Source organism: Sprattus sprattus, assembly GCF_963457725.1.
Source record: "Sprattus sprattus genome assembly, chromosome: 12".
Classification (NCBI taxonomy): Eukaryota; Metazoa; Chordata; class Actinopteri; order Clupeiformes; family Clupeidae; genus Sprattus; species Sprattus sprattus.
Genome location: NC_137910.1, coordinates 29,774,950 through 29,788,185, shown reverse-complemented (window position 1 = coordinate 29,788,185; position 13,236 = coordinate 29,774,950). Strand labels below are relative to the sequence as shown.

General features: G+C 43.6%; 1 protein-coding gene across 2 annotated transcripts; it reads right to left on the bottom strand.

Moving 5' to 3' along the window:
- Nucleotides 1–1,609: 1,609 nt before the first annotated feature.
- On the bottom strand, nt 1,610–12,853 carry sp1 (sp1 transcription factor). 2 transcript variants are annotated; one of them, XM_080848744.1, is made up of 6 exons: nt 12,706–12,803; nt 11,797–11,876; nt 9,772–11,080; nt 4,444–4,588; nt 2,097–2,287; nt 1,610–1,911 (listed from the first exon to the last, which is right to left on the bottom strand). In XM_080848744.1, exons 2-6 carry the CDS (start codon nt 11,857–11,859, stop codon nt 1,616–1,618), a joined length of 2,004 nt encoding a protein of 667 aa, XP_080704870.1. In that variant the 5' UTR covers nt 11,860–11,876; nt 12,706–12,803; the 3' UTR covers nt 1,610–1,615. The 2 variants fall into 2 exon arrangements, with proteins under 2 accessions (XP_080704870.1, XP_080704871.1); XM_080848745.1 differs by lacking the exons at nt 11,797–11,876; nt 12,706–12,803 and adding an exon at nt 12,808–12,853.
- Nucleotides 12,854–13,236: the final 383 nt, after the last annotated feature.

The following is a 13,236-nucleotide window of genomic DNA, read 5'->3' as shown; positions in this document are numbered from 1 at the left end:
TGCAAGACAACATGTTAGACTGAGCAAAAGGCCCATCCTTGTCTGTGAGACAAATGTAAAAGCAAAACAATATAAAATGGGGGCATAGCAATGAATGATGCAACATTGCTCACATTCAGAACAGATACAGAATGATGTTTCAGCAAATTGTTACTATTGTTCTACTCCATGATAGTGCATTTTATATCTGGGTGAGGGTATCTGAAACACAAGGAGCAGCTGTTGGAAATACGAACCAAAGATGACTGACTTAAAGTAGGAAGCCACTCTTGAGGCCAGGGTGATTTTGGGTTCAACAAATCTCAGACACTGCCGTGGTTTTCTTTGAAAATGAAGCAAAGTCCTGATGTTCAAATTCCTGCCCCTGAGAATCAATTTAACCACCTGATAGAAAGCGGACCTTTGGTTTGGATTAAATCTGAAACAGACTTTTTAAAAAACAAATGTTCTTTTGATTCTTGTGATTTGAGTAAAGAGAAATGTTAGGAAAACACCAAGATAAGAACACATTTTACCACAGAAAAGGAAACACATTAGGAGGTTCTAAATTATAACAAAGTAAAGTTAGGCAGATCTGGACTGTACTGAATGCAATACATAGTTCTATTTAGAACACTCTGAGTTTCACTTACAAATGTACTCTCAGAAAGAAAAAAATACATTTATATAAAAATGATAATAATTAAGGTTAAGATCTGATTGTATGAGACAGACAACACACAACAAAAGGCAATCTCAGGTGATCATACAAGCTGATCCTTCCTATGGTAATTTGTAGTTTTCAGAGTTTAGAAAAAATATAATTTATGTACAAAAACACTAAAAAAAGTTTGTTTTTGCTATGATAAGTTATCAAAGCATTATGGCTTGTGAGTGTACCTATCATTCATGTAAAAAAAAAAAAAAAAAAAAAAAAAAAAAAACATACATATGACCACCACAAGGATTTTAGTGTCCTTCCACCCTGCGTAGATTAGTGCTCCTGGGAGGGGTTTCTGAAGTCACTAGTGACCTAATTCTCCTTGTGTGTGGTGCATAAACTGGCCTTCCAGTGCCAGTGGTCAAACTGGACTGCTCAGAAATCCTAGCCCTAGCAGTGCTGCAGTGTTGGGGGGAGGTTCGAGAGACACGCTGGACTTGGGACTGGCTGCTGGGTCCAGGCGGGACACGCCCAGACAGAGGCGACAGGTGTAACCTGAGAGGAAAGGGAGGGCGCTGCCAACTCCACAGGCTGGCGTAGTGGGTGTGTGTGTATTAAGGGCATCACACCTCCCACAAACATCACTTACAAAGTGTTTGGAGTTCTAGCGAACATTGTGCTACAGCGGAACATTTTCCCTTATGACGCAAGCCCACTTGTGTTGCAGTCTCTTGCCAAACCTAACCACTTCGGTTAGTTTGTCCTTTCCTGACCTTATCCGTTTCATTGCATGGTTCTTGCAGAACACCCGTGCCTATTACTACTCCGAAACATCGTCCCTGACCTTAAACCCCCCCCCCCCCCCCCCCCCCACTTGCAGACCCATCCATTTCTCCATCCTCCCTTCCGAGCTCCAAAGTCCCACAAGTCCCTTTGCTTCTCCATTCAGTCCACTGCCCCGGCCCCTGTGCTCCTTCAGTAGCCATTGCTGTTCATGTTCAGTGAATGGATATCCGTCACCTGCATGACGTTAATGCCGCTGCTGGCTAGCCTGGCGATGCCCTCAGGCGACAGAGTCTCCATGGTGATAAGAGTGGGCGCTTCAGGTTGAGCGCTGTTGTCTGCCAATGGGGCGGGGGAAGCAGAGTCAGAAGTGGGCTGGCCTGCCACTGCTGTGGCCTTCTTGTTCAAGTGAGTCTTGATGTGCTTGGATAGGTGGTCGCTGCGCATGAAGCGCTTGGGACATTCTGGACAGGAGAACTTCTTCTCACCTGCAAAGGAGAGATGCATAGGAAGAGAGGAAGAGGTTAACAGCAGGGAACGGAAGGGGTCTGGTCAACAAATGAATGAAAACTGTGTATGTGTCTATGCCAAACTCTCCCCTGAAGATGTTGCATTGCCCTCCACCCAAGCACATAAGTGCAGCTACATCACTTCAAGTGTCTTTCAGACTCACCGGTGTGGGTGCGCTTGTGTCGCTGAAGCTCATCCGAACGGGTAAAGCGCTTGCCACAAAAGGACCAGGAGCAGACAAACGGCCTCTCTCCTGTGTGCCAGCGCAGGTGGGCGCGCAGGTGGGACGTCTTGCCGTAAACCTTGTTGCAGCCGGGGATGTGGCAGATGTGCTGCTTCTTCTTGGTGGGGTCTCTACTGGTGGAAAGAGAGAGCATGGAGATCACATTTGGGAGGGATGAGTGTGACAGGCAAAATACAGTGGGGAAAATAAGTATTTGAACCCCTACCGATTTCGCAAGTTTGGCCACTTGCAAAGAAATGTGTGATCTAGAATTGCATTGGTAGGTGTATTTTAACAGTGAGAAACAGAATATCAACAAACAAATTCAGAAAACTGCATTTTATAACATTTATGACTTTATTTGCATTTGATGCAAAAAATAAGTATTTGAACCCCCAAGCAAATAGCAAGAATGCTGGCTTACAATGACCAGTTATGTGCCCAAGAAGCACACAGATTAGTCCTCATTAAGTCTAACAAGGTACACCTGATCTCAACTGGTGACGTTTATAAAAGAAACCTGTCCAAAGAATCATACTTCACACCTTCAACCTCACCACCATGGGCAAGACCAAAAAGTTGTCCAAGGACGTCAGAGATAAGATTGTAGACCTGCACAAGGCTGGAATGGGCTACAAAACCATTGGCAGACAACTATTGGTGTGATTATTCATAAATGGAAGCAACACCAAACAAATGTTAATCGCTCTAGGTCTGGGGCTCCATGCAAGATATCCCCTCGTCCGGTATCAGTGATCATTCGAAAGGTGCAGAATAACCCCAGAACTACACAGGCGGAGCTTGTGAATGATCTCAAGGCAGCTGGGACCACAGTCACCAAGAAAACCATTAGCAACACACCACGCCGTCATTTTTTGAAGTACTCCAGCACTCGCAAGGTCTCCCTGCTCAAGGAAGCGCATGTACAGGGCCATCTGAAGTTTGCCATTGCACATTTGAATGATTCTAAGGAGGATTGGGAGACAGAATGTGGTCAGATGATACCAAAATCAAGCTCTTTGGCATCAACTCGACTTGCAGTGTTTGACAGGGGGGGGAATGCTGAATATGACCCCAAGAGTACATCATACCCACCATCAAGCATGGAGGTGGAAACATTATGCTTTGGGGCTGTTTCTCTGCCAAGGGTACAGGACGACTCCACCGGATCAAGGGGACTATGGATGGGGCCATGTAACGTGGAATATTGGGCTTGAATCTCATTCCCTCATTACCTCCCATTGAAAACGCAACCTTAAAGATTTTGAGAGGATCTGCAAAGAGGAGTGGACCAAAATCCCTCCTGAGATGTGTGTAAACCTGGTAACCAACTACAAGAAACGTCTGACGTCTGTGCTTGCCAACAAGGGTTATTCCACCAATTTTGTCATTTTTGTCAATCAGTTTTGCTAGGGGTTCAAATACTTATTTTTTGCATCAAATGCAAATAAAGTCATAAATGTTTAAAATGCATTTTTCTGGATTTTTTTGTTGATATTCGGTTTCTCTCTGTTAATATACACCTACCATTACAATTATAGATCACACATTTCTTTGCAAGTGGCCAAACTTGTGAAATCGCCAGGGGCCGGTATTTCAAAATGATCCAACAGGATTAATCCTCCTGGATTGGATTAAATCCTGATCAGATCCTAAAAACGGGTATTTCAAAGCAAATCTGATCCTGAAGATTCAGATTCAGATTTGGGAATCCAATCCTGCCTTTGATCTGGATTAAACACTGCTGTTGATTATTTCAAAACTTTAGCGGGAAATCTGGATCAGTTTGATCCTAAAAATCAGGATCACCCTGATCCCACCTCAGAGGTGGATTTGAGGGAGATTACATGTAAAGGTTTATAACAGCCTAAGTGTACCTGCTCCTAAAATTCTTTGTTTGATACAGTAGCCACACTTTACTGCTGTTTGATCAATGTTTATTTATTTGCAAATTCCTTTCTTTTTCAGCAGACACAGGGAAAGTTTGAATATGAATGCTTTATTTAAGTAACAGTTTTTTGTTAAATTATACCCACTGATAAAAGCCTCCACTGAAAATCAGTCAAATGTATTTATTAACATGCATTCAGCACACACAATTCATTTTCATAGCCAAAGCTCAAAAGGTTATGCCATTTAGAGCAGGTCTGTGTTAACTGCCTGTCTTCTCTTTCCACAAACATCCGTAAAGAAAAACTAATATTAAGGTTTTAGGGCTGTCCCTTTTGTTGACAACTGTTTCCTAAAAAGATATGTTCAACACATTTTATCCCAAAAACAGCCTTACCGTCCCTCCCCATCCTTGCAGTAGGGGCAGGTGCAGGCTTCTCTGCGCGTGCGTCTGTTGGGGGTCGGGCTGGTTTCCATGCCCTCTTCCAGTGCTGCGTCATCCATGCTGTCGTTGCCAGTTGCATTTTGCATGCTCTGGTCTCCTGCAGGACAGAAGAGAACACCAGGTCCGTGTTTATGGGAGTCTTTGAGCACTCATGACCATAGATTCAACCCAAAAAAACCTTCAAAAATCAAGAACGCATCCAGGCAAGTAGACTTCCACTGGTTTTAAGATGATTTGTTCAAACTCTTCACACCACAATATGGTAGCAGGCAAGTTAAGACAAAACTATTTACTGGAATTTCACCACCATAGCAAAAGACGCCTCTGGTGTGTAAACACCAACAGGCTGAGTCAAAGTAAAAGGCCAAAAAAACGCACACTGGAAGTGGCTTCCTTTCCCAAGAACAGTGCAGGAAGGAAATGTATGACGTCCCAGCATGAATAAGCATCATTGCAGTCTAATCAGTCGTCTTAGTCTAGTAGTAGTAGTCTTACTACCCGGCCATCCTTTAGGTGTTGCTTCTTTGCTTTTTGAAGTAGGATACCAAACAGATAAGCACGTGGACACTAGGGCTGGGTATCACTAGGTACCCCACGATACCATACTATCACGATATTTTACCCACGATAACGGTAATATCTTGATACAGCGATTCTGCGATTATCGATATATTGCAAGAAATTTCACCCACAATACATCACGATATCTGTGTCACTGAAGAAATTCAGAATGTATTAATTGCACTGAATCCATTTCACATGAATTACACATGAATTGCACGAAAAAACAAGATAACAGGTCTGTAGGCAAAGGTTTTCAGGCATTACTTAAGTTTGAAGTTGATAGTACTACCACTGACCTGTAAAGTATATGGTCCTACCGTTATGTTGTTGGATTCGTGACATTTAAAGCAATGCCTAATAACTGCTAAAACCTGTGCTACCACCTTGCATGTCCAGCAGTGATCAAGGAATGTAACGTGAACTGCAAACTAGACAAAATGATATATTGTATACAGTCACATCAAACCATCTCCCTATTTCACGTGACAATAAAAAGCCGTAACTGCTGTGACGTGAAGCATTAAATTAAACATTAACATAGCTAGCTGCGTGCATTGTCACAGGCAGTAAACCACATCCAAGATGCTGGGATGTTGCCAACAAGAAGCATTGGTCAATCAACCTGCCTAGCACAGACGCTAGTTAGGCCCCTTTAGATTGTTTGGCTAGCTTACTAGCTTCATGATTTTGTTTCCTGCAATAAGCAACACGTCCATGAAACGTGGGCTGCATAGATACCTATTCTGTAATCCAAATAAACGTGCCTGTGAAAACTATCGCCGTCCGCAATAGCTAACGTTAGCAAATTAATGCGTCGGGGGCTTCAGTATTGCATATAATAATAATCCTATTAGGGCTGGGCAACGATTACAATTTTTAATCGCGATTAATCGCATGATTTCCCTGTTTAATCGCATTCTTTTTACACAAAATCCAATAACCAATTCAAAAGTAGTGTATAGCGCACTTTTATTTTAAATGTTATGCCATATGAACAAAAGTGCCACAACATTTGTTGTGCAAACACTTAACATCAGCATTTTTATATAGTAGCAGTTTAATAAAATAAATAGTACTTTGTGTAATTCTCAACTTAAACGATGTTATCAAAACAAATACAAAACTGAAGCTTATTGCCACTGCCAGGGCATTGATGTTTAGAGTGTGGTGAAGCACCAGAAAGTTGTGTTGACAATATTACAACTCCATTCCATGTACTTGATGGCTGGTTTCCCTGAAATGTAACTAATCAGCCTGGTTATGACCGTTTCTGCCATAGCCCTCTGACGTTTATAGCTTGCTAGTTAATGGCAAATCCCCATGCTAGCTACCGACAACTAGCACGTTAAAATTAGTTAGCTTAACTTTAGAGATGCACCGATTGCAAAATTCTTGGCCGATACCGATTTCCGGTTTTTAAGGAGGTCTGACCTGGCAAAACCGGTTTTTCCGATACCGATTTTCTAAGAAATAATTATAATCATATAATAGACACCATATTTGTTTGGCGTGAGTACCCTTCTCCCAGACAACATTTTGCTTATATAACTGCAATTAAAACCACAACTAGTGGTAGGCTATATATGCTATCATAACTCCCCTTTTCAAGAACACTGACATTCAGTCCAGTTTACAGGTCAATAACTAGGATAAAACTAAAATAAATACAAACAAAAGATAGAGTGCACTATTATGTACTGAAAATAAACTGGTTCTCAAAGTAAATTGCACATTTCAGGCCTTTGACCTCTCTAAATAAAAAAGTGCATCATAATATGGGATAAAAAAAAAACATCAATACAAACAGGTAGCTTTAGGTTGTGATGAAAGTACTCCATCCCACTCCCAATGCAATCACTTAACCATCAATGGCAGGTTCTTCTTCACAAACAGAAGCATCTCTGCCTTCTCACCAGAAAGCCTGTTTCTTTTCTCATCTATGACATTACTAGCCAAGCTAAAAAAGCGCTCGCTGTCGACGCTTGTACATGGAGCAGAGAGGTAGGCTTGGGCAAGTGCAGGGTAGTGTGTTTTGTTTTCATGCCAGCGTTTTTTACATCCTAACGTTAACGTTACTCGACTACTCTCAGTAGAGTGACAGACGACAGACGAATGACAGACGTTAATTTGTGAAAATAGCGATCTTTTTCTAACAAACATATTCTACTCAACTGTAAGGAATATTATTCTGCATAATGATCGGCTAAATATCCCGATGTGTTTCACATTTTTTAATAGTTATTTGCGAAGATATCAATATATTTGTAAACGTCTTTTTCTGCACTGGCAGCCACATGTGTAGCATTCCATAATGGGACTGGTGGCAACGGGATTTCTGTTAGGGGAGTTGCCATGGTAATGGGTTGACTTGTTGTGGTTATTCTGAGCACGAGTGAAATACGCTTTTATTAAACGGAGAGCTACTTATCCAAAGAGATATTTTCTCAGTGTGAGTTCTTGAGAGAGCCCTAACACGGACGCTACACATGTCTTATTTTTGACTTGCAAGCATTACAAACAGCGTGTTTTGGGTCGTCCTGGCACACAGTCAAATAAGTCCAAATCAGCTACATGTTTTCTTCCCGAGTCTTGCTAGTTTTTAGCTGTTTTGCTCTGGGCGCCTTGAGCTGCTACGCACCGCGAATACGGGTCAGTTTGATCGGCCGAAAACCGGAAATTACGACAGTGACCGGCCGGTCACCGATTGTGGCAGGTTGGATATAAAACCGGCTTTTTTAATCGGCGGCCGATTGATCGGTGCATCTCTACTTAACTTATCGGGAGCTGGGAGGACAGGGGATATCATTGCACAACAAGCTCAAAATCATATTTGACAGTTGATTTTCTTGTCATCCTGATGTGATCTTAATGATAGATCCAGTAGGGTGACAGGCTAGGATAGCCAGCTGCTTAGCTGCTGCTAGCATCATTCAGAGACAACGAACTATTCTAGCTAAACAGCTGACCGGTTAACGCCCACTGACGTTAACTTTGCTGGTGGTGATGCACAGGCAATTAATCGCCACATTATTTCGAGAAGTTTAGCTTTCGTGTATCTGTGTTAACTTGCGTGTGGTTCAAGTATAACTGTATATACTGTATGTCCGTGCCCCTCTCCAGGTATGTTTATCCGGCCATTCTTTTCTTTTCCGGTTGCGCAGCAGTCAAAATAAAAGTCTATTGGCAACAGACTTTTACAATCATAAAATAAATAATAAAACCTGCGTTAACGCGCGTTAAAATAATTGTCGGCGTTAATTAATTGATGAATTAACGCAAGATTAACGCGTTAACTTGCCCAGCCCTAAATCCTATGAATTACTAACTGTGTAACGGTTCCATCCGAAAAAATACCTTCTGTCTTTGGTAAAGGCAGTTTTTATTTGATCAGTAAGATCCAACAGTTGTTAAATCGAAAACAAGATTGTAATACAGAAAGGTAGCTGAACGTAAAATGCATTGCCAGTAACATCTAAACACCTGAATGTGTCATTTCCAGTACATATAACTTCGCAGGTAACGTTATGCGTCTCCCCTTTTTTCACTGACTACAGTGGACTTCACTCTAATTAATGAGTGCCCTCATGTGGGGTCTTGAAGTAGTGACTCTGTAGATTAAATCTGTAGCGGGTTTTTGTGAGAGAATCTGTTTAGAACGGCTGTATGTTTATTGTTTAAATATCGATATTTGGCGTCAGCATATCGATAACATCCCGCAAGACAAAATATTGCGATACGACACGTCGTAATATCGATATTTTGGCACACCCTTAGTGGACACACCCCTCACCCCGCCTCCAATCTAGCCGTGGAGAGGGACTGGGGACAGGCCTTCCCTGATAAGTTCTTTTCTGGATGGGTGCGTAGGGCGGGGGGACTTACACTTTCTTACGGAAAAGAAGTAAAAAGCATTCACAATTGGTCATGGCCAAGGGACACACAAACACACACACACACTCATTCTCTCACTCTCTCACACACACACTCACTCACTCACTCACTCACACACCTCACTCTCTCTCTCTCCCTCCCTTTCCCCCTTTTCCTCTTAAAGAAACACATTGTCATGCTGACACTTGCAAACAAACCCATTTGAACAAGACAAACCAGTAAGGCAACACCAAACAGGAAGTAACTTCCTTGCTTTCCTACAGACTGCAATAAGAGAAGTTTCACTCCTCGTCATGGCTAAATTAACCACATGTAGCTTACATTTCATACCGAGCAATATGAAGAAAGTTAGTAGTACAGAAGTGAGTAAAACAGCAAATCTACAGATAAAAATGAACTCCAGATTATCTATTAACTTTGACAGTTTTTCACTCCGTATATGTGAAATCAGTGATTCATGTGATTTCCACATGCATCTGGTATTCGTTATGTTAGAGAAGGTTGAAATATTTAAAGATAAGAATTATTTTGGCTGTTGAAATGGTAAATTACTAATCCTACTGAATATTGAATTTACAGGCAGCAGAAAAAAATAAAGTTTTAAACCATGACTGTGAACACAAACGCAAAATATCCTTTGACTTTTAAAAAGATAGTGCATGTGCTGGAAATAATTTGGAAGGTAAGAGGACATCAACAAACTGTACAATGAGAAGTGACCAGACTTTCCAGTGACTAATGACTAACTGGCTGAGCTGAAGTGATGAAGCCAAAAAAGACAAACTCAATTATTAACTACTCCTCCTCTCCCCTTCCCAGACTGACCTGCTGGGTTAGCGATGGCAATAGGCACCCCTTGCAGATGGTGCATCTGCAGCCCGGTGTTGCCCAGCGGGTTCAGGTTGATGGTCTGCAGGCCCTGGAGCTGCACTGTGCCTCCAGTCTGTGTCTGTGCGAGCTGTGGGATGGACTGCATGGGGGCCAGCGTGATCTGAGCCCCTCCTGGGTTCTGGAGCTGAATGGTCTGCCAGCTGACCTGGCCGTTGGGCCCTACGGTGCGCAGCAGGATGGGCCCGCTGTTGGGGATGGTCTGGATCTGCAGGTTCTGGAGGGCGTCCTGAGAGATGGTCGGTGTGGCAAACACCTGGCCTCCTGCTGTAGTCACCGTGCCTTGCTGGATGGATTGGAGCGTCTGGGCGCCCTGAAGGATCTGCTGGGGTTGGATAAGGATCTGTTGCTGTTGTTGCTGCTGCTGCCCATCTCTGTTATCAGGCTGGATGGGTATACCCCCTGTCGCATTTTGGAAGGTTCCGGTGACTACTGTGTTAGTGCTCTGAGCCTGCGTTGATATCCCATATGAGGTGACAGGCTGGCTGGAGGTGGTGGTGATGGCGCTGGTATAGTAATTTGAGGGCACTGCTGTGGTCTGCTGCTGCATCAGCTGCTGGTTGTTCCCTGCATCTGTAGTGGGCACTCCAGTGCTCACTGGGAGGAGGGTTATATTGCCATTGAGCGACACCGGCATATTGGCCAGGAACTGTGTCTGGTTGGGCAGCATGGCATTGCCCAGGCCCAGGTTCTGGAGGGATATGCCTTGCTGAATTAGGCCCGGAACAGTCAGGATGTTACCTGCAGCCCCAGACCTGTTGGTGGCTGCAATGAGCTGCTGACCACCATTGGGGGAGGACACAAGCTGAAACTGGCCAGCCCCCAGTAACGAAGGGTCCTGCTGGGTTTGGGCAAGCTGCAGCTGCTGCCCATCCACAGTCTGGAATTGGGGTATGACCTGGTACTGGATATTGGGCATCACACCAGAGAGGGTTGTAAGCACTTGCTGGCCCTGCATATTGTTTGCCATTACATACTGCTGCTGGGGCTGGTGATGTACCCCTGCTGCCGAGGACACCACCAGCCTGTGCTTCTGATCCTCAGCCATGACCAAAGAAGTGGTGGTGTTGGGATTGGCAGTGGACGTAGCACCGGTTGAGATGACTTGCCAGCCGTTGGCAGTGTGTGTGATCTGAGAGTGGCGGAGGTCTAGCTGCTGACTTTGCTGATCAGATGTGGCATCATTCTCATCCATGCGACTGCAGGTAGCTGCTAACAGAGCGAGGGGAGATGGCTGCTGGGAGTCCTGTCGAATTAGAAAAAAGAAACGTGGTTATTGGTTGTTACACTAAGATAAGTACACCTATGCCTTTCGGCAGTTGCTCCGTCAACTGTTTGTGTAAAGTAAGAGACAACACAAAGAAAATGTTTTACAAATGATTGTATTTCATTAGTACAGCGATTACTCAGTCGCAGCTCTGATACCACTGACATTTCTGTTGGAATACTTGTGGGAATGAGAGGAGGGAAGGGGAGGGAGGAAAAGGAGGGAACCAGGCTATTTGGAAATGGGTGGGATCGCAGATTCTTTCTGTCCTCCCAAGCTCCAGCGCCTAGCCACGCATACCCTCCCCCACCCCACCCATTTCCCTCCCACCCATTCTTCTACCCTATAAACTTGCTCAAGCGCATGTAGCCACCCCTCCGTGGGCAGCTAGAATGGGCCGCGCAGCCCGAATTCAAAGTGCGGGGCTTGACAGGAACACCCCGCGTAGCCTCTCTTACCTCCAACGCCGTCCTACCTCCCACCCAAAGACATGTGCGCTAGCAAAACCGACAACAAATACCGTCCGTCACACCACTTCAAAAGCTTTCAAATCTAGCTGCCTAGCCGACTCAGTTGTGCTTATTTGAGTATGATTTGCCGCCACCACATCGAAAAGTCATTTGAATCACTTATAACGTTAGCTAACGCACTTTAAGATCATCCAAAAAGTTATTTTAAAGTGCTACCGAACTTACCTGTTCGGTATTTCTGTTTCGCTTTTGAAGGAAGCCTCCGTCACTTTCCACCAGCGCGGCCATTTCATCTTGTTGTTGCTCTGCGTGAAAACGTAACTTAGCTAGCTCGTTGTAAAAAAAAGGTTCCCTTCGAAAATACTTTTGTCAAACTTCAGCGTGACTAACAAGCATTGTCAGACATTAACACACAGTTGGTTCATTTTTACACAACGCGGACGTGAAAACATTTCCTCTAATCACTAATTATGAAACAAGTTGATTAACGTAGCTAGCCTGCTAATTTTGCTGGCAAAATATCTTGGTCCATCAATCTGCCTAGATGGCTCCCAAGTTGCTATGGCTAGCTATGTATCCTAGCATAGCTTGCTACCAAAGCTGACACGAGCCAAAAATGTCACTGAATCCTGTTGCTTGTAGTTTCCCGTGGCTTTTAACCCAACTTACTGGATTCAGCCCGGCAAATACATTTTGATTAGGTTACCTACCCAATGTCACGACATTTTACTTGACCGTAAAATGATTCTAGTTATAATTTAACCATCTTGAAGTGACTGACTATCTTAGGTTTGCTACCTGGTCATTGAACAGTTCGCTAACCATACCTAACGTTAGCTGATAAACCAGCTCTCCATGTCAACTGTTATTACCACTCCAACAACTACTTCTGACCGTATAGCTTAACACAGAAAAGTTGTTTGTCAGCACGTCGCAGTCTAAAGTTAAGGTTACAGTATCACACACACCATTCCGTAATATGCGAAACTTAGTTATCTATTGGTTAAAGTAGCTAGCTAGCTACAAGCTAAAGGAAATAGCTACTCATCTCGTTGTTAAACCATTAACTTCAACAAGTTAGCGTTATAGCTTAAAAGGCTAACTATGTGGGATTAAGTCTACATCTATACTCACGTCCGGGTTATAAACATATAATCCACAAGCACATCAAGGCCAATCTAAAAGCCAAATGTAGTTGAACAGAAGCTGGTAAACTTTTTTTTTAAATTCACTCACCACCAGTCATAGTTCTGAGACGTGAAGAGTTTCTCGGGCTTCTTCTAGACTGACATCAACTTGCAAACCGCGCAACCGAACTTGACGGCGGTACGGCGAAGGAGAGAAGGAAAAGTTAGTTCTCCAATAGAAAAGCTAATAGTTTAGTTTTGAGCCAATAGAAATCTCTTGTATGAGATTCTTTTCTTAAGTACGTTCTGTTGAAATTTCACCTCGAAGTGATATGGAATGTTGGGCGTGAACAATACTACATGTAGTCCAGTAAGCATTGTACATTTGTGCCAAGGCGCATGAAACACCCAATGGTAGCCAGATTCAGAGGCGGATATTTGGGTGGGGTCAGCTAAAAGTAGGTTGTGCTGCGTATGTTTCACGACTAGTGTGACGTCGGAGGGAGGGATTTTTGGCGCAAATGGCGCCATTGATGAA

Bases quoted from the DNA above. Each gene is read 5' to 3' on its own strand.
- sp1 (XM_080848744.1), bottom strand. From the start codon at position 11,859: ATGGCCGCGCTGGTGGAAAGTGACGGAGGCTTCCTTCAAAAGCGAAAC. The intron at 11,081-11,796 runs GTAAGTTCGGTA...CTAATTCGACAG, and splicing joins GAAACAGAAATACCGAACAG to GACTCCCAGCAGCCATCTCC. The intron at 1,912-2,096 runs GTGAGTCTGAAA...TCTCCTTTGCAG, and splicing joins ACACAAGCGCACCCACACCG to GTGAGAAGAAGTTCTCCTGT.